The 27,941-nt window shown below is 38.6% G+C and overlaps 1 protein-coding gene and 1 pseudogene across 3 annotated transcripts; one reads left to right on the forward strand and one right to left on the reverse strand.

The window, feature by feature from the left end:
• Positions 1-434: 434 nt before the first annotated feature.
• On the reverse strand, positions 435-27,801 carry LOC141495608 (protein LBH). Of its 3 annotated transcripts, XM_074197136.1 has the most exons (5): positions 27,613-27,801; positions 20,969-21,116; positions 13,687-13,868; positions 11,584-11,678; positions 435-10,770 (listed from the first exon to the last, which is right to left on the reverse strand). In XM_074197136.1, exon 5 carries the CDS (start codon positions 8,759-8,761, stop codon positions 8,462-8,464), a length of 300 nt encoding a protein of 99 aa, XP_074053237.1. In that variant the 5' UTR covers positions 8,762-10,770; positions 11,584-11,678; positions 13,687-13,868; positions 20,969-21,116; positions 27,613-27,801; the 3' UTR covers positions 435-8,461. The 3 variants fall into 3 exon arrangements, with proteins under 3 accessions (XP_074053237.1, XP_074053236.1, XP_074053238.1); XM_074197135.1 differs by lacking the exon at positions 13,687-13,868; XM_074197137.1 differs by lacking the exons at positions 13,687-13,868; positions 20,969-21,116.
• Positions 16,157-16,452, forward strand: LOC141495609 (large ribosomal subunit protein eL28 pseudogene; annotated as a pseudogene).
• Positions 27,802-27,941: the final 140 nt, after the last annotated feature.

Raw genomic sequence — 27,941 nt, forward strand, 5'->3', positions numbered from 1 at the left:
CAGAGGGCAACTCCAATGAGCTGGTCATATATTCTGAATGCTCAAACATATTTTTACTTGAAGACTATTTTACAGAGAATTCACACAGAGGACATTAGAAGCAATTCAAGATCTTTCTTTAGGACTTTAGTATCCATTGTGGGATACCAGAGATACTACCTCAGAACTACCCCCACATGGCATACTGGCATCAAAGAAGATGCTGTGTTCTATAACCAAAGCAAAATCACAGTAGCTCAAAAAAAAATATGACATGTATAATTCTAGAGACTTTGCCAATGCAAATGTTCAAATGAACTCTTTGTGCCCAACCACAAATGTATGATTAGCTGGAAACACTGTACCTTGACCCCCAAAATCATGGTGTCATTTTGGTCCTCTTTGAGGAAAATAAACAGGCATCAACAACAATTATTTTTTAATTGATACTTTATTTTATTTTTCCAATTGCATGTTATGAAAGTTTTTCAACATTCATCCACATGCATATTTATTAAATAATTTTCTGTCACCTTCCCTTCCCACCCTTCTTCCCTCTAGTGAACATTGTACATGACTTTTGTGTTTAACATATTTACATATTAATCCTTTTCCACATTTGGAATTAGGACTAAAGGAAAAGAAAGAAAACCTTAGGATAGGAAGGAAAAAGATAAGAGAAAATTTTAAAAAGTAAACATAGCATTCATTCAAATTCTATAATTTGTTTGTTTTTTTGTTTTGTTTTGTTTTGTTTTTTCATCTGGATGTGGATGGCATTGTCCATAATAGTTCTCCCAAGTTGTCCTAGCTTTTTGAAGTGCTGGGAGGAGCTGCATCCATCAAAGTTGAGCAACTTACAATGTTGTGTTAATGGGTACAATGTTCTCCTGGTTCTGCTCCCTTCACTCAGTATAAATTCTTGTAATTCTTTCCATGCTTCTCTAGAGTCTGACTATTCATGGTTTCTTATAGAATAGTACTCTATAACATTCATATATCATAATTTGTTTTGTCATTCCCATTAATGGGCATCCCCTTAATTTCCAATTCTTTGCCACAAAAAGAACTACTATGAAGATTTTGGAACATGTGGGACTTTCCCATTTTTACAACTTTTTTCTGGATATAAGCCTAGTATTAGCATTGCTGGGTCAAAGGATATGATCATTTTATTGCTCTTTAGGCATTGTGCAATCTTGTTCTCTAGAATGGTTGGATTAGTTCACAACTCCACCAACAGTGTATTAAAGTCCCAATCCTCCCACAATCTCTCCAAAATTGGTCATTTTCCTTTTTTGTCATCTTAGCCAATCTGATAGATATGAGGTGGTACCTTATAGCCATTTTAATTTGCATTTCTTTAATCAGTAATACTTTGGAACATTTTTCATGATTATATATAGCTTTCATTTCTTTGAAAATTTCTTTGTTTGAAAATTGCCTGTTCATATCCTTTGACTATCAACTGGGAAACAATTATTTCTTCCATTGTAAAATTCATTTTGAGATATTATTTTAAGTTATTGAAAGGTGTTGGGGCAAGAGATTTGAGAGAAACAGGTAATTTCCTCCCTTATTCTGCCATCTTCCCATAATTCCTAGAATTCTACTTTCCTTGAAGTGGAAAAAACCATGTACCATTCCCTTTTAGAAAATAATTATTTACAAAAATAACATCTTCCATGCCAAATAATAAAAAAAAGTTAGGAGCATATCTAGTTCTTTTTTTTCTGAATCTTTTAAATTATATTTTCAGCTCTTCCCTCCACTAAGAAATCAAGAAAAACAAAATCTGTGGCAAACCTGCATAATCAAGAAAAACAAATTTCTGATCTTAGCCATGTCCAAAAATAAACAAATGTAGGTTTTAATCTTTATTTTTGAATCTATCCTCCCACGTTTTATCAGGAGTTTTCTAGAATCGTGGTTGATCATTGTATGGATCAAAGTTCCTAAAACCTTCAAAGTTGTCATCTTTACAATATTGTTATAATTGTATAATTATCCTAGTTCTGTTCATTTTTGCTTCATTTAATACAAGTTTTCTTAAATTTCTCTGAAATATTCCTTCATCATTTTCTATAGTATATATATATTCCATCACATTCATGTATCAGAAGTTACTCAACCATTCCTCAATTGATGGGCACCCCTTAATTTGCAATTCTTTGCAACTACAAAAACATCTGCTATATTGTTTACATATGAGTCTTTTTCTTCTTTGATTTCTTTAGAATAGACCACCATCACTGGATCTAGGGTAAAGGACAATTTAATAGCTATTGAGGCAGAATCCCAAATTGCTCTAGAATGGCTGAACCAGTTCACAGTTCCATCAGCAGGACATTAGTGTGCCTGTTTTCTCATAGCTTAGATTTCTCTCTTTAAAAACTGTCTTGATGCATATGATGGAGTATGTTTGTTCTGTAAGAAATCATGAACAGACTTCAGAAAAACCTGAAAAGACTTAATATGAACTGATGCCGAGTGAACACTGTGTAATCAAGTATGATTGACTTAACTCTTCTCATCAGTACAATGATCAAAGAGAATTCTAAAGGATTTATGATAGAAGATACCATCTAAATCCAGAGAAGGAACTATGGAGTCTGCATACAGACCAAAGCATACTATTTTCAGTCTTTCAATTTATTTTATGCTTCGTGGTTTTTTCCCCCTCTTGCATCCTTTTCCCCCTTATGTTCTGATTCTTCTTTCACAACATGACATATTGAAATATGTCTAACTTAAATTATATTACTCAATGACAAGAGGACTGAGCAGGATAGAGAAAGGAGAATATTGTGGAACTCAAAATCTTACAGAAAAATTAACGTTGAAAACCATCTTTGCATGTACTTGGAAAAATTTTTTTAAAAACTTCATATCCTTTGACCATTTATCATTTAGGAAGTTACTCTTTTTCTCATTAATTTCAATCAGTCCCCTATATATTTTAGAAATAGCAACTTACTACAACATTTTTAAAGTAATTCTCTGCTTCTTTTCTAATTTTAACTGCATTTGATTTTGCTTATTAAAAACAATCTTGAATTTTAAGTAATAAAAACTGCCTTTTATCTTCTGGGAACCTTTATTTAGTCATGAACTCTTCCGATATCCATAGATCTCATTCTTCCCTATTCCTCGAATATGTATATCACCCTTTTTGTCTAAATCATAAACTCACTTGGATATTATCTTAGTATATGGTGTACAATATTGGTCAATGCCACATTGCTCTCCAAGTTGCACAAATTTTGGCAGTGAATTCTGGTACCAACTGGGATCTTTGGATTTATCAAACACTAAGTTACTGTGGTCATTTGCACAATAGGTATATTGTTTACCTAATCTGTTCCACAGACCAGATGAATTTCAGGGCTTTTTTCCTAGCTCTATAAAGCAAACTTTTGCTACTTTGGTATAGCACTGAATAAGTTAATTTGCATAGTATTATCATTTTTATTATAATAGCTCAAGTTTCTCATCAGCAATCAATATTTATATAATTATTTGAACTTCTATTCTTTGCAGATTTATAAATGTATTAATATCATTACTATTTGTGTCTTGACAGACTCCCAAGTAATTCATGTTTTGGTATTATTTTTAAATGTAATTTCTTTCTCTTCCTATTGGATAAAATATTTGCATTTTTCCATGGGGAAATGATACATGTATCCACACAGAATTCTATCTTTATCAGGGGTTACAGAAAAAGTCTAATTAAATGGAGGGTCTAGGAATGATTCTGTCATTTTTTGTTGTTGTTTTTACAAGGCAATGGGGTTAAGTGACTTGACCAAGGTCACACAACTAGAACTTATCAAGTATCTGAAATCAGATTCAAACCTCCTGATTCTAAGTTCAATGCTCTATCCACTGGGCCACCTAGCTGGCCTGATTCTGTCATATTTTAATGCTATTAAAATAATGAAAAGGTAGATGGAAAGAAATCTATCTGAGGGGGAGGAAAAGACAGGAGGAAAAAAAAAGGGGAGATTATCTCACATAAATAAGGTACACAAACTGAAGTCTATTCAACAAGAAGGGGATGTTGGAGCAAGGGAGAAGGCAACACCTAAATCTCAGTCTTATCTAAACTGGTGAAAAAAAATATATATATATATGCATACATATGCAGATATACATATACACACAATTGAGGACAGAAATCTATTCCATCCAACACAGAAAGGGGGGCGGGGGCTCAGAATGGTAAAGGGAAAGGCAGCAATAAGAGGGAGAGCAGATTAAAAAAGGGAATAGTCAGAAGAAGAAAAATGTTTTAAAAGGGAGGCAAAAAAGAAATAAAGTATAAGAAAATAGGCTAAAGGGAAATACACAATTGATAATCATAAGTGTGAATGGAATAAACTCACCTATAAAAGGGACAAGCAGAATGATTACAAACCAGAATCCAATAAAATGCTTACAAGAAACACACTTGAAACTGTAAGATATACAAAGAGTTAAAATGTGAAGCTAGATCAATTTATTTTTCTTCACTTGAAGTAAAAATGGCAGGGGTAGTATTCATGATCTCAGATAAAGCAAAACAAAAACATTTAATTAAAAGAAATAAACAGGAAAGCTACATTATACTGAAAGGTATCACAGACAACAAATTTAATCAATACTAATCACATATAAAACAAATGGCATAGCATCTAAATTCTTAAAGGAAAATTAATGATAAAGAAAAAGAAATTAAACTATACTAGTGGACCATGACTTCAATTTCTACCATTTCAGATCTAGATAACTGACAAAAAAAAAGTTAAAAAGAAATGAAAGATCTGGATATCATTTTAGAAAAGTTATTGAATACTGAATTGAAAAAGAAAGTAATATACCTATTTCTCAACTTTATGGTACTTTCACAAAAACTGACTATTCATTAAGAACATAACAACCACATACATAAACGCAGAAAATCATAAATATTAAATTCATCCTTTATGACAATGCAATAAAAATTATTTTCAATGAATGGGCTTTGAAGTATAGATTAAAAATCAATTAGAAATTCAATAACTCGGGGGCGGCTAGGTGGCGAAGTGGATAAAGCACTGGCCTTGGAGTCAGGAGTACTTGGGTTCAAATCAGATCTCAGACACTTAAATTACCTAGCTGTGTGGCCTTGGGCAAGCCACTTAACCCCATTTGCCTTGCAAAAAAAAAAAAAAAACAAACCTAAAAAAAATTGAATTCAAACCTAAAGAATAGGTGAGTCAAAGAACAAATCATAGAAACTATGATTTCAATAAGATAACAATAAAGAAATATCTTACTAAAATTTGAGGAATGTACCAAAGTAGGACTTAGGGGAAATGTTATACCTTAAATATTCTCATCAATAAAAGAGAAAAGCAAATCAACAAATAGGGTATGCACATAAAAAAATTAGAAAACCAACAAATTTAAGCACCCTCCACCTCGGTTATAAACCTAGGTAGAAATCTTTTAAAAATAAAGAAAATTTGGGGTGGCTAGGTGGTGTAGTGGATAAAGCACCAGACTTGGAGTCAGGAGTACCTGGGTTCAAATCCGGTCTCAGACGCTTAATAATTACCTAGCTGTGTGGTCTTGGGCAAGTCACTTAACCCCATTTGCCTTACAAAAATCTAAAAAGAAAAGAAAAGACAACACACAAAATAAAGAAAATAATTTTTTTTTTGGAAAGCATTTTCAAACTTTATTTACAACTGTCACAGTGACAAAAAGTAGTTTTGGAAAAAAAAATACTAGTTTCTCCCTGAGCCTCATAAAAGAACAGACAGAAGTTACAGAAAGTTCATCAAACAACAGGCATGTTTTACTGAAGTTTTTTTTTAATACATTCAGTTAGAAATACACACAAATTACTTCTAAAAGGGAGGGGGAAACAACAACAACAACAACAACAACAACAACAAACAAAACCTCACAACAACATAGAGGCCAGAAAAAAGAGCATAGTTCCTTCCAAGGGTAGATGGGATCAACCCAGTGAGGCTGACCCTTCTAAAGATCCTGGTCTATGCTGGCTGTCGGCCCCTTGCCTGCTCAGAATTCCAAATGACGGTAGATAGTGGTCTCAGGACCAGAAAGATGTAACCACCAGCCATAAACATACATATACACACACAAAGCAGGTTTGTTATGCAGTGTACAAAAGCACGTTTCATCACACAGCGAGACTGGGACAGATGATAACAGGTAGCAGATGAGGGAGGGGACTGGATACCCACCCTATTGAGGGTTTTGAAAAGACAAGGGATCATTAGGTAAGTCCCAACTCTCCCCTTATAGGAGTTGAAAGATGATCAAAACTACAGCGGGAGATACACAACAGAGATGACTGGCTCTTTGCCACCAAACCACAACAAGAGAGAGAGAGAGAGAGAAACTGCAGGGAATGGGTCATCTTCTCCCTCCCACCTGCTGGCCTGCTGCCACTGTATGGAGCTAAAAGTTATTGCCATCAATGTTTATAATACAAGCAGATGAGATGGGAGGGAAGAAGAGGGGAAGAGACACCCCTCAACCTGGTACTGCTGATATATATAAAAGCAACACCCTTCCCTAGCCTTCCCTGGCACCATACTACCCATGAGGTATTAAATACAACTATATTACACCCAAGATTAGGGGCTAAAATGGGACTGATTAAAAATAGGGAAGCCAACTGTTTTTATACCCAAGGAAAGCTTCAAAGTCTGATTCCTTATCAACTGCTGCCTCTTTCAACCTTTGTGGAAGCCACAGAGGATCTGGCAACAAGGTGGAAATGTTTCTATAATTTTTTTCTTCAAATCCTGAACTCTAAAGTGGAGTCTCACCATAGTTAATTCATAAATGAGCTCCCGTTCATCCCTTCCAGATAAAGAGCCAGGAGGGTGAGAGGAAGGAGGTGGGAGTGGCAGAATTAAGGGGGGTTGAAGAGAGAACCCAGGTCTGAATATATCCTTTCCTTTCTGGAGCCTCTTCAGAACAGAGCAATCCAGGATAAGCCTCCTCCCCTCTCCACCACACTCACACATACAATATCTACCTCTCTAGAACTTGGAAAGCTGCAAGGTATCTCATGACAACCTCTAATTTCCAACTTGGTCACAGTACTGCTGGCATTCGACCTACCACATGTCACCCCACTCACTCCTCCTCCTCTTCCTTCTCCTTCTCCTCCTTCATCCTCCCAACCCCTCCCTCCAAGTCCTAGGCTACACTGGCCCTCAGGATCAGAAGAAAGATTCAGCTCCCACCTAAAAACAATAACAAGGGATTAAGATTTCTCTTCCCCTCATTCCTCCACTTTCCATAAAAAGGAGGAAGAATATTCAAGCTGAAAAGTAGGCTGAAGGCCAATAGTGACCTAGCTAGTCAGACTGGCTAGAATCAAACAGATGGGAGGAGGCAGAAGATTCATTCAACTCAGAGACTGGTACAGGAGCTTTGGAAGGAAAGGTTAATTAAAGAAAGAGAATCTAGGCATTCCTAAACTTCTTGCTTAGATTTTGAGAATGACAAAAGGAAAAAATGCTTTTCATCTTGAGGAAGGCAAGGAACCTATCCTAGAGCTCTCTTATCCTCCCCATTCCCCACAAAGGGACATGAGATGCCAGGGCACCAAAAACAAAAAAGGATGGATACTTTGGAAAATGAACTCAGAAAGTCTTGCCTTCCCTACACATAAAACTAACAAACCAAAAAACCCATAAGCACTGGGGAAGGTCCTCTGTTAGAGGAAGGTGGAGATCAGGAATAGCAGGGAGGAAAAAAGGAGAGAAGGGAGGTGATGAAGGGACTTGGCCACATGATTGCCCCACAGCTCTTTTTGCCCTTGCTATCAGAGAGTTCTGTGGTCTGTTTCCCCTCCTCCCTTATTAACTCACTCAGACACACTATGAACAAGAACAATAGGGAGAAAAGAGAAAAAAACGGGAGATGATGACTCTATCTACGGATGTACTTTTGAGCCAGCATTAGTCCCATCTGAATGCTTTCTGACTGTAGGTCTTTAATGAGTATTTTCTTAAAACTTCTATTTTCTCATTTCTGTCATTTGCTTTCTTGCCTTAGAATGTTCCTTACTTGCTCTGCTTTTTTACCACACTCCCCCCTGGAATATCATAACTCCTCTAGACTACACAGAGTTCAGATAGTGATCTCAAAGCAGCAGACACTTCCCCAACCCCAGTTAAGTGACTTCCTTTCGCAGAAGGTCTTGCTGATCTTTGCATTGAGGACTCAGCTGCTGGACACATTTCTTTCAGAAAAAAAAAAAAATATACATATCAAAAAAAAAGAAAAAAGAAAAAAAGAAAACCAACCCAGTGATCTTGCAGGTGCAAAGTTGAAGCTGTCATTGGACATTTTCAGAACTACTGTGGCTCACTCATTTTCCACCATGATGGGGAAAAAAAAAATACAGTTCCAATGTATTTTTTTTGCCCCCTTTGGATGCCCTCAATAGATTTATTGCTCCTTCTTCTCATTCTGTTTCTTTACTGGTTTCTTCCTTATCTTCTTGGACCAAGAATTCCTCTGGGGGCCATCTTAGTTCCCCACTTTCCACTTCTCCCTCTGTGGGCTCCACCACAATGGAAGGAAGGCGATCCTTCAGTTTGCAGTAGCGATCAAAGTCTGAAGGATCAGGGAAGATCTGATAGGAGATGCCATCCTTCCGGTTATTCAGCCCAATCTCATCCATAGATGGGGTGCTCATCATCACCTCAGTCATGTCAGCTGATCTCAGATAATCAGGGCAGTGGATGGGGAAATATACAGACATGAAGTCCTAAGGGAGGCTGACCCACGCCCTTGGAGATTTAAAAATCGCTCCCCAGGCCAGAGGAAAGAAGGCACTGCAGTGGCCCAGCTGCCAGCAGCTTCCTCGAGCTCTGAGGGGTAGCGGAGGGATGCACCGTCCTGGGACACCCCCTCCGGAGGGCAAAATCTCAGGCACACTGGTCCCCACAGCTCCTAACCACCACCCAGAGGAAAAGCTAGCAAGCTGAGGGGCCGATCGCCTTCCCTATGAGCTCTCCAAGAAAAATTTTAAAACAGAAAGCAAAAACCTCAATTAACTGATAATTAAAATAATCAGCTGGAAAAAAGGGGGAAGAGAGAACAGATAAGTTATTTGGTCATTTGATTTAAAAATAAAATAAAATTATTAGTATCAAAAAAAAAAGAAAAAGGTAGCTTCGCAATAAATGAGGAAAAATTAGGAGTTATCTTGCCCGAGTATATGTCAATAAAACTGACATTCTTATTAACTCTTTCATCACTATCACATTAGCTTCAGAAAACTGGAAACTAGCTGCATTTTTTCCCTTTAGGGAAAAAATTTTTAAATCTTTCTCTTCACAAATTTCTATTCTTCAGAGAGATGCCAGTGGAAATGGAAGAAGGTAGGAATAATCAGAAACAGAAGGACAGTTCACTGATAATATTCATGATACCTTCCTATTAATGACAAATAACAACACAGAGATTCCTAAAGAGCGAATAAAGGGATGGAGCAAATTTGCTCTAATTCATAGTTTCTTGGATTGAATAGCTTCATCTTAGGATACTACATTCCCAATTATTTCAAATTCCTTGAGTTTCCTATAAAATAAAAGCAGTAAACAATGTTCACCTTCACTCTCCTTCTTTGTATAGATTAGTCATCAGAAAATAAACTTTAATGAAGGTCTCATAGGCACGTGATACTCAGGTGACAGCCATACAAAAATAAGACAAGCACAGGCTCTGCCCCTGAACAGCTCACAATTACATTACAGAGATTTCATCCCAGGATACATTTTCTGAGCTTTAATAACAGTTACAAAGTTGTCTGAAATTCAGTCACATACAGAATGTGCATATAGGGTCAAAGTTTGGTGTGTACCCTTCAATGTGTCATAAGGCCAAACCAATGCCTGAAGGGTTTCCCACATTCTTTACAGTCATAGGGCTTCTCTCCAGTATGAATTCTCTGATGTTGAGTAAGAGCTGATGGTTGATTGAAGGGTCTCCCACATTCATTGCATTCATAAGGTTTCTCTCCAGTATGAATTCGTTGATGCTGAATAAGGGAAGAACTCTGATTGAAGGCTTTCCCACATTCCCTACAATGATAGGGTTTATCTCCAGTGTGAATTCTTTGATGCTGAATAAGATCTGAGCTTACCCTGAAGGCTTTCCCACATTCACTGCATGAATAGGGTTTCACTCCAGTATGAATTTTTTGATGTTTCCTAAGATATGAACACCTGCTGAATGCTTTCCCACTGAGTACATTTGTGAGGTTTTACTCCTATATGAATTCCCTGATGTTTGCTAAGTTCTGAGTTTTGTTTGAAGGTTTTTTTCACATTCATTACATTCATAAGTTTTCCTGACAGTCTGATCTATTTGATGTACAGTAGATGATGAATTCTGGCTAGAGTTTTGGTCATTTGTATTAGATATATGAGGTTTCTCTCCTGTTGGAACTTTATGTTGCATAACCAGGTTTGAGTTCAAATGGCAACTGCACAAACACCCATATTTATGGCCCTTTTCTCCTAAGGGAATTTTTTTCAGAAGGGATGGTTACTACCAAAAAATTTTCATCCTGGGAAAGGGATCCATCTACTTTCTCCATTTTGTTTCTTTGTTGCTTGTCTAGAGTGCTTTCACATTCATAGGCTTCTTCAATCTTGGATTCCTTGGAAGCATCCATTGGGAGTCTTGCAAATATACTCTCCTTTGAATCTACTTCTTCAGAAAATTCCAGCTTTGTGAGGGACCATTTGGTACTAGTCTCTAAATCTGAAATGAAGAATAGAAAATACAAAGGTCATGTGTGCTGGAAGAAAGGAACTTTTTTTTTGAAAGATTTTATTTGAGTTTTACAAATTTAGTCCTATTTTTGCTTCCCTCCCCCCACCCCCACAGAGGGCCATCTGTTAGTCTTTATATTGTTTCATGGTATGCATTGATCTAAATTGAATGTGATGAGAGAGAAATCATTTCCTTAAGGAAGAAAAATAAAGTGTAAGAGCAAAGTTACGTAATAACAGGTTTTTTTCCCTAAATTGAAGATAATAGTCTTTTGTCTTTATTCAAACCCTACAATTCTTCTCTGGATACAGATGGCATTCTCCACCACAGATAACCCAAAATGCTCCCCGATTGCTGCACTGATGGAATGAGAAATTCCATCAAGGATGATGACCACCCCCATGTTGCTGCTAGAGTGCACAACTTTCTCCTGGCTCCACTCATCCTGCTCAGCATCAGTTCAAGTAAATCCCTCCAATGCTTCCCTGAATTTCCATCCTACCTGGTTTCTTTTCTTTTCTTTTTTTTTTTTGTTAATATGACTTTATACATTGCTCTTGTTTAAGAGTAAACATAATACCCCCTCCCCCACAAAAATATAGAACCTCATGAGAAATAAAGTAAGAGAAAAATGTGTTTCAGTCTGTGTTCTGATATCATCAAATCTTTCTCGGGTAGATAACATTCTTTATCATAAGTCTATCACAGAAGTTACTTCCAAATTTTTCCACAGTTGCTGTTGCTGATTGTAATTCTCTCCATCCATTCCTCCCCACTACCATATATTATTTTTTCTCTCACCTTTCACTCTGTCCCTCTTCTAAAATGTGCTGTAGGGGGGCAGCTAGCTGTGTGGCCTTGGGCAAACCACTTAACCCCATTTACCTTGCAAAAACCTAAAAACAAAAACAAAAAAGAAAAATTTGCTGTAGGGTAGCTGAGTGTTACAGCAGACAGAGCACCGACCTTAGGACCAAGAGGCCCCAAGCCCACATACCACCCCAGAGACCCAGCAACCACCTTTCCCGGACAGGCCACCCAATCCCAGCACCTTGCCAAAAGTAAAAAAGAAAATGTGTTATATCTGACCATTCTCTCCTATGATCTACCCTCTCCTCTATCACCCACATCCCCCCCTTCCCCCTGTCCCCCTTCTCTCCTTTTTACTCTAGATGTCTATACCCCATTGAGTGTATATGCTGTTTCCTCTCTGAGCCATTTCTGATGAGAGTGAAGGTTCCCTCATTCCCCCTCACCTTCCCCCCTTCCATATCATTGCAAAAGCTCATTGCAAAAAAAAAAAAAATCTTTCATATGAAATATCTTAGCCTATTCCACCTCTCCTTTCTCTTACTCCCAGTACATTTCCCTTTTAGCCATTAACTCCCTTTTATAATATATCTTCAGATTCAGCTGTCTCCTGTGCTTCATCTATAACAACTCTATCTACCTGCTCTATTAAATGAGAAGTTTCATATAAGTATTATCAGTACCATTTTTCTTTGAAGGAATATATGCAGTTAATCATCAAGTCCCTCATATTTTACCCTTCTCCTCCACTCTCTATGCTTCACCGGAGTCATGTACTTGAAGTTCAGCTGTGTGGTGTTCATCTCTGGTCATTTCAACAGGAACATCTGAAATTCCCATTTCACTGAAAATCCATCTTTCCCCCAGAAGAGGATGTTCAGTTTTGCTGGGTAATTGATTTTTGGTTGCATCCCAAGCTCTTGGAATATTATATTCCAAGCCCTACGAGCCCTTAATGTAGTTGCTGCTAAGTCCTGTGTGATCCTGACTGCAGGACCACAATATCTGAATTGTGTCCTGGCCACTTGTAATATTTTTCTCTTTGACTTGGGAGTTCTGGAACTTGGTTATAATATTCCTGGGGGGTTGTTTATTTTGGATCTCTTTCCAGTGGAGATCAGTGGAGTTTCTCAACTTCTATTTTTCCCTCTGCTTCTAGGATGTCAGGGCAATTTTCCTGTAGGAATTCTTTAAAAATGAGGTCAAGGCTCTTTTCCTGATCATAACTTTCAGGTATCTCAATAATTTTTAGATTATCTTTCCTGAATCTGTTTTCCAGATCAGTTTTTTCAATGAGATGTTTCACACTTTCTTCTAATTTTTCATTCTTTTGGTGTTGAAGTATTGTGTCTTGATTTCTCGTAAAGTCGTCACCTTCCTTTAGCTCCATTCTACATCTGAAGAATTTGTTTTCCTCAGAGAACTTTCTTATCTCCTTTTCCATCTGTCCAGTTCTACTTTTTAAAGCATTCTTCTCCTCAATAACTTTTTGAACTGTTTTATCCATTTGACCTATGCTGGTTTTTAACATGTTATTTCCTTCAGCATTTTTTTTTTGGATCTCCTTGAATAAGCGGCTGACTTCATTTTCATGTTTTTCCTGCATCTCTCTCATTTCTTTTCCCAATTTTTCTTCTATCTCCCTTACTTGATTTTCAAAATCTTTTTTGAACTGTCACAGCCTGAGCCCAACTTCTATTTTTCTTGGGAGTCTTTAGATGCAGAAGCTTGTACTTCCTCATCTTCAGATTGAGTATTTTGATCCTCCTTGGGATCACAAAGTATTTGTCAATGGTCAAGTTCCTTTTTTTTCCTGTTTACTCATTTCCCCAGCCTGTACCTGGTTTGGGGGTGCTTCCTGAGCTTTTGAGTTTTATTGGGACACCCCCACAAGGACCTCAGTGTGTGAGCTCTGACTGCTCTCCCAGTCTGGGAATGACTACAAGCATACCCCTCTGCCATGGGGCTTGGAGTGGGGGGTCCCTATTCTATGGGGGGCCTAGACTGTGATCAAGATCTGAATGTGGTCAGAGCCCCAGAGTCCTGTTCCAGAGACAGAGGACAGGCCTCATAAGTCTTCCTCCACTCCCTTACCTTCAGTGGGCTGGGCATTCAGGGTGCAGGTGCCTAGAGGCTTCTGCTTGCTGACTCCATGAGCCTGCTTCCATTTCCTGGATCTGGGCATGCTGAGTGCCATGACCGGCTGAGGGCGTAGACTTCATGCTCACTCTGGCAGAGATCTCCCTGCCGATCTTCGAAGATGTGCTTTGTGCTCCCTGTGGTGCAGGTCAGGAAACTGCTTCTGCTGCTGGGAGCCATGGCTCCCAGGCACCCTGGAACTAATTCCAGAAGACTGGCAGGGCCACCCCTCTAACCCCATGGAACAGAGTTTTCCCACTATTTTCCAGGTTACCTTGAGTTGAAGAGTTGTTACACTAGATCTTTCCGTGGATTCTGTCTCTCAAAAATTTAGCTAGAGTCATAATTTTAAGATTTTTGAAGTATTTTGGAGAGAGCACCTAGGAGAGGCTCTTCTCCTGCCACAATCTTGGCTCCGCCCTCCTTACTTTCTTAAAGGGAATATTGATAAAGGTTCATATCTCCAGAGTCCTTTATATAAATTACCTGTTGTGATTATCATAACTTTGAACCTTATTACAACTTTGAATAAGCAGTTAGTGTTATATCTTTATTTTTATACATTAAAAAACTGAGAATAAGAGATGCAATATGATTATAGATTTAGAATGGGAAGGGTCTTTAGAAACAAATTATTCCATCCTCTTTTACAGATAAGAAAACTGAAGCCAAAAGAGATTCCGATTTGACCACTGTAACACACAGGTTATGGAGCTGGACTAAAATCCAGATTCTAAATCCATCATCATTTTAATAATGCCACATTGCCTCTTATGAACAGAATAATCAAAATTAAATTAAATAGGCTGTGCAAGGAGATATGCAGACATGAAAGCTTCCGTGAGCTTTCACAAACAGCATTCCAATCTAGAGGAAAATTGTAACAGAAAGCAAGAGTGAAAACACAGGTGCAAGAGGTATCTAGCAGAAAGGACAATAGAACACAACCAAATGGTCCAGCCAAAAACAATAAGAAAGAAGAGACAAATCAGAGAAGGTAGGGAACCAAGACAAAGGGAATGGTCTCATATACAAAATATTTACTACAGTACTTTTTGTTATAACAAAAGAACTTGAAGGAAGTGGGTGCCTATTACCTACTTGAATGAACAAACTGCAATATAAGAAAACAATGGGATATTATTGTGTAATAAGAAATTATCAGTATGAAGCACTCAGAAAAGCTTGAGAAGTCTTGTATGAATAACAATTCAAAAACAATGAAGCAAACTCCAGAGAACAATTTGCATGATCATTATTATGTAAAGGAAAACACTATTTGGGGATTTCTGATCTCTGAGCAGTGGAGTGACCTGACTTCAGAGGACAGCGGGGAGAACTGGCAAATTATAGAGATGAAATGAGGCATATATTGTCAGGCAAGGCCAATGTATTTATTTGTTTTGCTCTTTCTGAGTCATAAAGGAGGTTTCTATGGAGGGTTAATAGTGAAGAAATTAGATGTAAAGTAAATGTAAAGTAAACATTTTAAAAAAGCATGAATAAAAACATTTTCAAAGGCAGAAAACAGATGAAACACTAAGCAAAAATATAATATGCTAAATTAGGCTTGGGGGGGGATTGAAGTTTGAGGAAAATGAACTTTTAGTAAGGATGGGAAAAGTAGGATATAAGGCAAAGGTCTGAACAGGTAGGTGTAAGAGTCAAAGAAAAGTTTCTATCTCGGTGATTTAGGCCATTTTTTCATATTCAGACTTTCCAGGCTTTGCTACTGTTCTCACTTTCCATCTTGTCTCAGTGCATGAGATCTCCTCCTGTAACTTCTATCCATTCCTGCAGTCCCTTTTATCCTTGAACATCCCTCCACCATGTTGGCCTTCTCTCATTGATAAGCAACTCCAATGGCTTTCCAGACCTGGACACCATGCCCCAGTTGTGAAGGGGGGGGGGGGGGGGGAGGGAATCACTTGCCCCTCCTCCCTACTCTTTTGTGTTGTCTCTTACCCAGTCCATAGAATATAAGCTCCTGGAATAGGGAATGTCTTTCTTTTCACTTATAATTTTCTCCCCAGGCCTTAGCATAGTGCCTGCACATAGTAAGGCCTTCATGAATGCTTGTTTGTTATGCCAGTGGGGATGGGCAACATGAGAAAGTAAAGGGGTATATCCCAGTCCTGTACCTTAAGAACACATCCATAGAAACCCTTCAGTTTTGCACACCATGTTATATTATAGGGTTTAACTAGATGAGCAGGGATGGGATTTAAGTGGAAAAGAAAGGAAGAGCAAGAAAACTGCTTATTACCACCAAAACAGAGCCCACAAAGACTAATCACAATGTAGGTAGTAGAAATACCCAGAATATCATAGAAAAAAATCCAAAAGAGAAGGAAAAATCCCCATGGCCTCCCTTTCCATCTCCAGGAGCCGCCACAAGAAAAGCCCCCCCACACACACTGCTGCCATGTCAGCCCACCTGCAGTGGATGATCCTTTGGAATTGCTCCAGCTTCTTCATCAAGTGCAACAAGCAGACCTACAGCACCAAGTCCAATAACCTCAAAGCCCAGAACTTGTTTCACTATAACAGGCTGATCCACCGAAAGACAGTGGGCATCGAGCCAGTTGCCAACAGCAAGGGCATCATGGTGATGCTGAAGCACAGGGCAGGTCAGAGGAAGCCTGCCACTTCCTACGTGAGGACCACAATCAACAAAAATGCTTGAGCTACCCTCAACAGTGTCTGACATATCATCCGCAAGAATAAATACCGGAAAGATCTCCACATGGCTGCTCTTCAACGGGCCAGTGCCATCCTGCAGAGCCAGAAGCCTGTGATGGTGAAGAAGTGAATCCGCCCACCCAAGAGCCTTTGACTAATAAAGTCAAACTCCCTAACCAAAAAAAAAGAAAAAACCCATGGTCTCCAATGTCTGGGCAAAACTTATGGTCAAACCAGGCAGATGATAGCCTCTACCACCAGGAGGCAAAGTTGATGTCCCAGATACCAATGAAACTTGGAAGGATGAGACTAAGACCTACAACAGGCTCTGAAAAGTTATACCTTATCTGAGAACAAGAGGAAAAAGAGTGGGCCAAAGTGGGAGATGGAGGTAAGGGTACATCATACATAGTAACAGGATTCACTTGGGTGAAGAAATCCAGAAACCAAAAAAGGGAAACATGAAGCAGAGTGTAAAAGTATATATTAAATTAAAAAAAAAAAACTCTCCTCTTTGTAAAACTGAAAATAGTAAGAAATAATATTTCTCTATTCTAAAAAACCTTTTTCCAGACTTCCCTGTTTGAAGGGGCGTTAGGTTGCAGGAAAAAATGCAATGAAGAACTCCTTGAAAACTCCTCTAAGCAGACCTAGAAAACACATCAGATCAAATCCTGATGAGAAAATTCAAGAAAAAGGTCATAGTGTCCAGCCCAGATCAGCATCAGAAAACAATGAGAAGTGAGCCTGGTATGGCATATATCTATCACTCATGGAGAAGCTGTGAATCAGGCCAAGAACAGTGCTAGTCCTACACCAGAACACCCCTAGATCCACACCTTGACACTATAATGGGGACAGGCATGATCTCACATCTTTGTTTCTCACCAGCTAGTTCCAGGTCTGGGTCCCCAAACTCGTAATCTCACAATCATTCACAAGTGTTCCACTTCTATGTTCATTAACTCTGATGATCATAATCAGCTGTCATTCTACACCTTTATCTCTTGAAATTTTTTATGTCTTGAAATTTTGCACTTTGTTCTTCATCCTCACTGTAACCTCCAATCTCCACCCTCAAATCTCTCCCAGGCCATCACCTCTGCACTGACTCCCCTTCTCCTCTCTTTCCATCCTGATGTATACCTTGCCCTTTCCTCTAAAGACCCTCTGTCCCCTTGTCCTATCACAAGACCCTGCCAAGCTTCAGCCTTGAACGACATCCCCTCCATCTCTAGAGAAAGCTGAAACTGTGTTGACTGAGTCCATTATAAATTTATGCTACATAATTTCAACTAGGTCCTTACTGCAGCAAGACAATCCTTTTATATTTCCCTAATCAATTCACTATCCCATTTAGCACCACCCTTTCCCAAATCTTTTCATCAATCTTTCTCTTCTAATGGCCCTTCACCATTGTAGCTGAGGCTCATTTCATGTTTTACTGAAACAATTCAGGTTATTTGCTGAGAGCTCCTTCTCATTCCTTCCTCCTCATTGCCTATCAGGGCAATGCCTCTCCCAGGGTACTCTGCCTCAGGCTCTCATGGAGAGGCGGCCTTTTTCCTTGCCAAAGCAAATGCCTATTCCATGAACAAATGTCCCATCTATTATCCCTACTCTTTATCATCCAACTCCCCCCTCCAACTACTGCTGCCAAGAAACAAGTCAATGTCTTCCCCCATCCTCAGAAAACCCTCATTTGATTCATTTATCCCCACTATCTTTCATCCCTTTCCTAGCTAAACTAAACTTGAGAAGACCCAAATTCTACTTCCTTTTTTTTTAGTTCTCATAACGCTGCAGTCTGGCTTCTGACTTCATCATTCAACTGAAACTGCTCTCCAAAGTTACTGATGACTTTTAAATGGCTACATCTAATGTAGGAATTTACTTCTCTGCAATCTATTACCCTGTCTGTCACACATGCTCTTTTCCTCAATCCTCTCCTGTTCAGGTTTTCCTGACCCTGTTCTCTTCTCATTCATCCCCCACCTACTGGATCAACTGCTACTCAATCTCTTTTGCTAGATATTCATCCAGGTCATGCCTGCTAACCTAAGTGTCCCCCAAGGTTCTTTCCTGCATCCTCTTCTCTTCTTCCTATACCATTTCACTTGATAAATTCATTAGCTTCCATGTATTCAATTATCATCTTTATGCAGATGATTCTCAAATCTATTAATTCTGCCTTAACCTCTCTTCTGACCTCCAGTCTCAGATTTCCAAATGCCTATTAGACATCTCAAACATTGCATAGATGTCACATTTATCTAAAACTGAACTCATTATTTCCCCCCAAACCCCTCCCCCACTCTTTCTAATTCCCCTATTACTCTCAGTCACACAGGATCAATATCCAGGTGTCTTCCTCAACTCCTCATTCTTTCTCAGCCCCTCCCACATCCTAACATCTGTCACTTATGCCTTTAAAACCTTTCTCTCCTTTGAAGATACTGCCATCCAGATGGAAACCTCCATCACTTTAGGGCACGTTCCCCTCATTCAACTGTAAGAATGATCCCCCTAAAGCTCAGGTCAATTTCCAAACTCTGTCTGCCTCAGTTTCTTCAAAATAAAATGAGGTGATAACAATAACACTGACTACTTCACAAAGTTATGAAAGGGAATCACTGTGACCAAAGTGCCTGGTTACAGACAGGGGCATAATAAATACTTGCTCCATTCTCCTAGTCAGTCTAGTGGCTCCTGATCAGTTGCAGAATTAAATATAAAATCCTACGTTGGGCTTTTAAAACAAAGTTCATAACCTGGCTTCCTCCCTTTCCAGTCTTCTTGAACTTGACCTCCCTGCACATAGTGGTGATCCAGTGACACTGGCCTCCTTTATTGCATCTTTCAAGGCTGTCTTCCAGGCCTCCTCAGCTGTGCCACCTGACTCCCATACCTTCTTTCAAGTCCCTGCTGCTACAAGAAGCTTTCTCTGATCCATTATGCTAGTGCTTTTTGTCTGCTGATTATCTCCAATTTAAGCTGTATACATCTTATTTGTATTCAGTTACTTGCATATTCTTGGCTCCATAGACTGTGAGGTCCTAGAGAGTGAAGACTTGGTTTTTTTTCCCCTTTCTTTGTATAACCAGAACCTACAACAATATGTAGCATGCATTAGTGGCTTAATAAATGCTTGTTGATTTATCTTAATTGTTAGCAAAGCAAAAGCGGTATAATAGTTTTTTAATATCTTGTTTTTTGGAGCTACACCCAAAGGCCAACAAAAATATGCATACCCTTTGATCCAGCAATACCACTACTGGGTCTATACCCTGAAGAGATGATGATAAAAAAGGGTAAAAACATCACTTGTACAAAAATATTCATAGCAGCCCTGTTTGTGGTGGCAAAGAATTGGAAAATAAGTAAATGTCCTTCAATTGGGGAATGGCTTAGCAAACCATGGCATATGTATGTCATAGAACACTATTGTTCTATTAGAAACCAGAAGGGATGGGAATTCAGGGAGGGATTTGCATGAACTGATGCTGAGTGAGATGAGTAGAACCAGAAAAACACTGTACACCCTAACAGCAACATGGGGGTGATGATCAACCTTGATGGACTTGCTCATTCCATCAGTGCAACAGTCAGGGACAATTTGGGGCTCTCTGCAATGAAGATTACCATCTGTATCCAGAGAAACAACTGTGGAGTTTGAACGAAGACCAAGGACTATTATTTTAAATTTAGAAAAAAAAATGATATCTTATTGTCTTATCTTGCTATCTCTTATACTTTATGTTTCTTCCTTAAGGACGTGATTTCTCTCTCATCACACTCAACCTGGGATCAATGTATACCATGGAAACAATGTAAAGACTGACAAACTGCTTTCTGTGAGGGGTGGGGGGAGGGAAGTAAGATTAGGGAAAAAATTGTAAAACTCAAAATAAATAAAATCTTTAATAAAAAAATTATCTTTTTTTTTTTTAGGTTTTTGCAAGGCAATGGGGTTAAGTGATTTGCCCAAGGTCACACAGCTTGGTAATTATTAAGTGTCTGAGGTTGTATTTGAATTCAGGTACTCCTGACTCCAGGGTCAGTGCTCTATTCACTGAGTCACGTAGCTGCTCCATTTTGTAATATTATCAATAAAACCTACTAATCAAGATTTGTTTTGGATAATTGAATCAGGAATGGAATTTTTCTTATCCTTGAAAAGACACTAGTGTTAAAGATGCTGACAATTCTGATCTTCTAATTTAAAAGATCATGTAGTACCTGAAATGACAAATCTTTAAAGGAAAACTTCTTCATGGAATCAGATTTTAAATGGGAGAGACATGAAAGGCCATCTAATCAAACCCTTCATAGTATAAATAAGAAAAACTGAGTCCCAGACAATATCCAAAATTACATGGCTTGGAACTGGAAAAGCCAGATCCTATAGCCCAAATCCTATACATTACACTACCTCTTAATCACAGAAAACAATGGGAGCCAGACTGAGCTCTAACCCATTTTAAAAAGAACCCCACCTCCCATCACTACCTCTTCTCTCCCCTCTTCCCCTTCTTCTGATAATCTTGTTCCTCACCTCTTTCAGGTAGGAACTGGGGCTCTGGAGACCCACACTTGATCTGGGCATTCATAGGGTAAAACTGAACATTTAGGGCTTCCTGGGCTTCCCTGAAGGGTGCCATCTTCTCCCAGGCCTCTGTCTCTCTTTGTGTACTGGATACAACCTGAAGATAAGGAGAAAGATATGTTTGGTTTTATGACAGAGTCTCCAGATAAGCTAAAATATAAAATACAATAAGAAAATGCATTCCTTCAGGGAGTAAGAATCAGTGTTATTTGTCAGATTTAGATTGGCTATATTAAGATTAACAAAAACCATAAAAACAACCCCAGAGGCACTTTTATCAATAATAAATAGTCTGCTGATTTTCAAGAAAATGGCTGACCTGGAACATAGGAAGTTGTTGTTACCCAGGAAATCTCAAATTTCAAGTGATTATCTGAATGATGAATGATTTAGAGTTCAACACAATGAATATATAAAAAATCTTGAAGTTATTTCTATATTTTCCATTTTTATCAATAAAAATAAATTATGAGCATATCTTTTACCACTAAGAAATCTTATCAGCTCCATAATATTGCCTTAACTTTTAGAAACTGTAAAAAAAAACCTGCTAACACAAAACAATTATTCTTAAGCATAAATCCCAATTGTAAAATGTTAAAAAAAAAAAAAGGTTTAAAGTATATAACTGGCTGAAGAAACCTGAATACCTCCTTTGCTGTTATAATAGAAGGCAATAAGAGGAACCTTAAAAGTTATCTAGTGCAAACCTTTCATTTTACAGCAAGAGAAAACTGAGGACCAGAGAGTTTAAGAGACTTGTTTTAATAATCAGAAGAGATAGGATTTAAGCCCAGCTCCTCTGACTCCAAATTTAACACACTTTGCTCTCTACCATCCTCCCTCCCATTCCATGCTTATTTTCAGTCTTCATCTTCTTTGATCTTTAACCACATTTGATACTGTTGACCCCCTTCTCCTTTCTAAAACTCTATACTTCAAACATATATATACATATATATATGTATGTATGTATGTATGTATGTATGTATGTATGTATCATCTCTTTTTGCAGTGGCCAAGAACTGGAAATCAAAGTAGAATTTGGAACTTTTTAAAAATACTGTATTTTCTTGATTTCCTATAACAACACCATAATTCTTCTCCCATCTCTCTCCTTCCCCATTCCCAAAGTCAAAAATGGGTATATTACAATATTCAGTTCTTTTCCCTGTACCCTCCTCAGCCAGGTGGCACAGGGAATGGAAAGCTGAGCCTGGAACCTGAAAGACCTGAGTCCAAATACAGCTTTAGACCTTTACTGGCTGTGTGACACTGAGCAAGTCATTTAACTTCTCTCTGCCTCACTTTCCTCAATTGTAAAATGAAATGAAAATAGCCTCCGCCCCAAGGATTGTAGTGAGGATAAAATGAGATCAAGTGCGATAATATCTGTAAATCTCTTAGCACAGTATCTAATATATATTAGAAGTTAATAAATTCTTGTTCCCTTCTCTAAACTCTCCCTAAGAGATCTCATTCACTTTTCTTAATCTCATTCATTTTTTTTTTAGGTTTTTGCAAGGCAATGGGGTTAAGTGGCTTGCCCAAGGCCACACAGCTAGGTAATTATTAAGTGTCTGAGGCCAAATTTGAACCCAGGTACTCCTGATTCCAGGGCCGGTGCTCTACTTCACCACCTAGCCGCCCCTTATCTCATTCACTTTCAAGAAGATTTGGCAATTATGTCATCAACCAGGTTAAAAAACCTCAGGGTCATGCTTGATTTTCTCCTTAACTCCTATATCCAAGCACTTACCAAATCCTGTTGAATTTTTTTTTGTCTTTCTATACACATCATCTACTACAATGCCTTACACATAGAAGAGGCTTAAGAAATGCTCACTAATGACTTCAGAAATTGCTTCATAAAATGGTACTCCTGCTTCCAGTTTCCTTTAACTAATTAAATCAATAATTTGGAATCATAAAGACTCCTCTTCCTGAGTTCAAATCTGTCTTCAAATATTTACCAGTTGTGTGATCCTGGACAAGTCACTAACTGTTTGCCTCAGTTGCCTCATCTATAAAATGAGCTGGAGAAGTATATGGCAAACCACACCAGTATCTTTCCCAAGAAAACACCAAATGGGGTAAAAAAGAGTCCATTATAACTAAAAAAAAAAAAAAAAAAATTAAAATTACCTGAATAATCTTACTAAAACTGCTTTTCCTAATGACACTTTCTTGCTTAAAAGAAGAAACCTTCACTGGGTCCTTTATAGCTCTAAAAAAGTTCAAACTCCTTAAGCTATCATGTGAGTCTCAAACAATTATTTTATAGGAATTCTCCATCCAAAGTAATCAACTATGTTGTATGTAATTATTTTTTAATTATATATTTTGTTTTTCCAATTTTATATATATATATATATATATATATATATATATATATATATATAAAATTTGTTTTCCAATATAGTTTCTACCTATCATTTTTTGGTAAGGTTTTGAATTTTACACATTTTCCCCACCCACCCTTTCCTCCCCCTTCCTCCCCACAGAAGTCAGTTGGATAATCTTTACATTGTTTCCCTGCTATATATACATCAATCAAAATTGAATGTGTTGAGAGAAAACTCATCTCCTTGAGGCAAAAATAAAATATTAGAGATAGCAAAATTATGTGGTACACAAGACAACTTTTTTTTAAATTGAAGGTAATAGTCTTTAGTCTTTGTTTAAACTCCACAGTTCTTTCTCAGGATACAGATGGCATTCTCTGTCACAGATGCCCTAAAATTGTCTGATTATTGCACTGATGGAATGAGCAAGTCCATCAAGTTTGATCATCACCCCCATGTTGCTGTACAATGCTCTTCTGGTTCTGCTCATTTCACTCAATATGCTGTAATTACTTAATGCTTGTCTGGTTCCCTAATTGTGCTCACCTTACTCACTCTGTTTGCAATGGTACATCTGCTTATAGATAAGTATGAGTGTATCCACACACTCACAGTCTCCCTGTCTCTCTCTCTCTCTCTCTGTCATACCACAAAAAACCAAACACACACACACACACACACACACACACCAAACTAACCAATTTAAAAAAATGAAAAAATGTACCCCTAGACAGCTGCATTCACAGTGCACATTTTTCTAGAGCCAAAGATCAAATTGTATTAATATGAACTTCATACATCCATTCTGGAGGCTACTAAGAGTCCAGAGTCCATAGGCTGGGAACCACTAGTATAAATCATTTATTTAGGAACAAATTATATTGATAGAAATTATAGTTTCTTCTATTATGTGTCTTATTATGCTCCATCTCCAAAGTTTTGACCTCTTGAATTCCCTTCTCTGGTCACAAACTAACTCTCCACCTTTCCATTCATAACAAACCCTCTCCTCTCAGTCACAATGATTTATTCAGTCCCCACAGTTTCATTGCTGTTCTTGAGTTCCATGGCTCAGCTATTTCAAGGACATTAGGCATCACCCTAGAATATTTTACTCACTTTCCATATTGACCCATTCCCATCCCTGAATAACATCAGGCTAATAGGAAGTCACAAACAGTGGTATATGTATGTGATAGAACACTTGTTCTATTAGAAACCAGGAGAGGGCTTCACACCTAGGAGTGAAGTGCCATACCTTGTAAGGTGTATCTTGCAAGGTAATCATCACAACTTTCCTTGGATTGGTTGTCGGTGCCATTTTCTATGGGCTAAAAAATGATCCTACTGGAATTCAGAACAGAGCCGGGGTGCTATTTTTCCTGACCAACAACCAGTGTTTCAGCAGCGTCTCTGCAGTGGAGCTTTTGGTTGTGGAAAAAAAGCTATTTATACATGAGTATGTCAGTGGATATTATAGAGTGTCTTCATATTTTTTTGTGAAAGTGTTATCTGATTTGCTACCCATGAGAGTATTGCCCAACATCATATTCACTTGCATAACTTATTTTATGTTAGGACTGAAACCAACAGCAGGGGCCTTCTTCATCATGATGTTCACCTTGATGATGGTCGCCTACACTGCCAGTTCTATGGCTCTGGCTATCGCTGCAGGTCAGAGTGTGGTGTCTGTGGCCAATATCTTAATGACCATCTCATTTGTTTTCATGATGATATTTGCAGGGTTGTTGGTCAATCTCCAAACTGTTGAGCCCTGGCTTTCATGGCTACAATATTTCAGCATTCCCCGATATGGTTATACAGCTCTACAACATAATGAATTTATGGGCCAAAACTTTTGTCCCAATATCAACACAACAACTCCCAACAGTACCTGTGAATATGCAATATGGTCTGGAGAAGACTTTTTGAGGAACCAAGGCATTGACCTCTCTGACTGGGGTTTGTGGCAGAACCATGTTGCCTTGGCCTGCATGATTGTCATCTTCCTTACTATTGCCTACCTGAAATTGTTGTTTTATGAAGAAGTTTTCATAAAACATTTTATGAAATACAATGTGATTCAATCTCACAAAACATTTTTGATTACTGTAAGATATTCGTTATTTAAGTTTTTCTTGTTGAAGAATTACTCCCATTTAAATTGGATTTAATTTTACTGTGACTACCTATATCTCTGCAGTTTATGTTTGCTATGAAGCTTTTACAGAAATTATGTTTGCAAAATATTAATATCAGAGAGAAACAGCAACGTAAGTTAATGATATTGTATATACTTCTCAGTTTATAGACTCAGTAAGTTTATGGAAAAGACTATGTTTAACTCATCAATCTGGCACTGATCAGTAAATGATTAGTAGTAAGTATTTGCACTACTGTAATAGGAACTCATGTCCTGAGACATTAAGTTTTATATATTTGAACCTGTCATGACAATAGACCAAAATTATTGCCCTTTAATAAACTTATTAAAATAGGAAGAAAAAAAGAAACCAGGAGAGGTGGGAATTTACGGAAACCTGGAAGGATTTGCATGAACTGATGCTGAGAGAGATGAGCAGAACTAGAACATTGTACACTCTTAACAGCAACATGGGGGTGATGATCAACCTTAATGGACTTGCTCATTTCATCAGTGCAATAATGAAGCACAATTTGGGGAGATCTTTGATAGAGAATACCACCTGTATCCAGAGAAAGAATTGTGGAATTTGAACAAAACAATTTAAGAGCTTCAAGTACCTCCACCACCACTAGTCAAAATCAAGCCTCTTGTATGAACACTCAAAACAATCTATACCTCTCTTCTAAAATTTGCTGTCTCTTATACTTTATCGTTCTTCCTTAAATTTATGATTTCTTTCTCATCACATTCAACTTAGATCAATGTATACCATGGATGCAATATAAAGACTTACAGACTGCCTTCTGTGGGGGGTGGGGGGAGGGAATTGAGATTAGGGGAAAAATTGGAAAATTCAAAATAAATAAAACCTTTCTTTTATAAACAAAAAAATAGAAAAAAAAAAGTCACAAACTGCCCAGGGGGTAAATAGGTCCATAACATCCACGCCAACATCAGCCTGAGTCCTTCATTACAATTTACTCCCTTATCACATTTCCCACATTTTATCTACTCTTGTGGTCCCCAACTTCACTTCCTACCTATCCCCAATCACAAATAACTTCCTACTTATCCTGAGAAGACTGAGGTCATCCCTCCCAGTCCAAAGATACAGCTGGCCTTTCTCTTTGCCAAGACAAACTTTGTACAATGGAATTAACAAGATCTGAGAGGGAATCCTGCCTCAGACACATCTAGCTCTCTGACCCTGAGAAAGTCCCTGATCACAGGGCTGTTGGCACTAAAAGAGGTGACAGGTGAATAGACGGCAATCTGTAAAACTTCAAGCAATCCAGAAATATTAGCTATTATTATTCAATTCTACTTTCTTTCATCAAGCTCCTTCCTCACCTACAAATCATGCTTTCTCTTGACATGGCTCTCTTTCAAGTGACTACTCCATCTTCTTTCCTTCTCTCCTCAGTACCAAATTTCTACAACAAATTAACTACATTCATTACTTCTTCTTCCTTCTCATTCCCTCCTCTTGCCTACTCTTCTGGCTTCTCTACTCATCATTCTAGAGACCATCTTCTAATCTGTCAGCCTTGATCTCTTGGCAAAAATTGATTCACATCCCTCCCTCCTCCTTGGCTTCCTAGACTACTTTTTAGAAATTTCCTGCTCAACAATCCTCCTCCCTCTCCTTTGAATTCTCTTCTTCTTCTTCTTCTTCTTCTTCTTCTTCTTCTTCTTTTAAAGGTTTTTGCAAGGCAAACGGGGTTAAGTGGCTTGCCCAAGGCCACACAGCTAGGTCATTATTAAGTGTCTGAGGCTGGATTTGAACTCAGGTCCTCCTGACTGCAGGGCTGGTGCCACTGTTCCTCTTGCTATCCTCTAAATCCCTATCCTTAACCTCTCTCTCTCTCTCCCCCACCTCTGAGGATTCCCACTGCTACCTTTCTAACCTTTCTCTTGGTCTCCAATTATTTGCTAAATTACTTGGGGCACAATATCAGCCTGTCCCACACTAAAAAAGAGGTTCTTCACATTTACCCCCAATCCTGTTTACGAGATGCACAACCTCTCAGACATGGAGGTGTTGGCATCATCCTTAGAAGCTGCACAGACATCCCTGCCGCTTCTTCATCTCCACTACTCACCAAAGTCTACCAGGCATCCTGTCCAGTGTCCGACCACAGCGCCATCTCCTTCAGCAACTCTGCTTGGCTTCAGCCGGAAGCAAGCGCCTGTAGGAACTCTCAGAAGGACGTCTGCCCGTCTTCCCTACGGCCCTCGGTCCACTAGGAGCCCAGCGGCTGCCTCGTGCCCCCGGGCACATCCGCGGGACTCGGGGGCGGTCCGGCGCGCGGGCGCCGGCGGAGCGGGCGCCGGGCGGAGCGGGCACGCCGGGCGGAGCGGGCACCCCGCCGCCGCCAGCTCCGGCAGCAGCAGCAGCTCCGGGGCCTGCTCCTTCGTGCGCCTCTCGGGC

Source organism: Macrotis lagotis, chromosome 8, assembly GCF_037893015.1.
Source record: "Macrotis lagotis isolate mMagLag1 chromosome 8, bilby.v1.9.chrom.fasta, whole genome shotgun sequence".
Classification (NCBI taxonomy): Eukaryota; Metazoa; Chordata; class Mammalia; order Peramelemorphia; family Peramelidae; genus Macrotis; species Macrotis lagotis.

What these genes read in the sequence shown, in the direction of transcription:
- LOC141495608 (XM_074197137.1), bottom strand. Translation starts at nt 8,761, where the DNA reads ATGTCTGTATATTTCCCCATCCACTGCCCTGATTATCTGAGATCAGCT.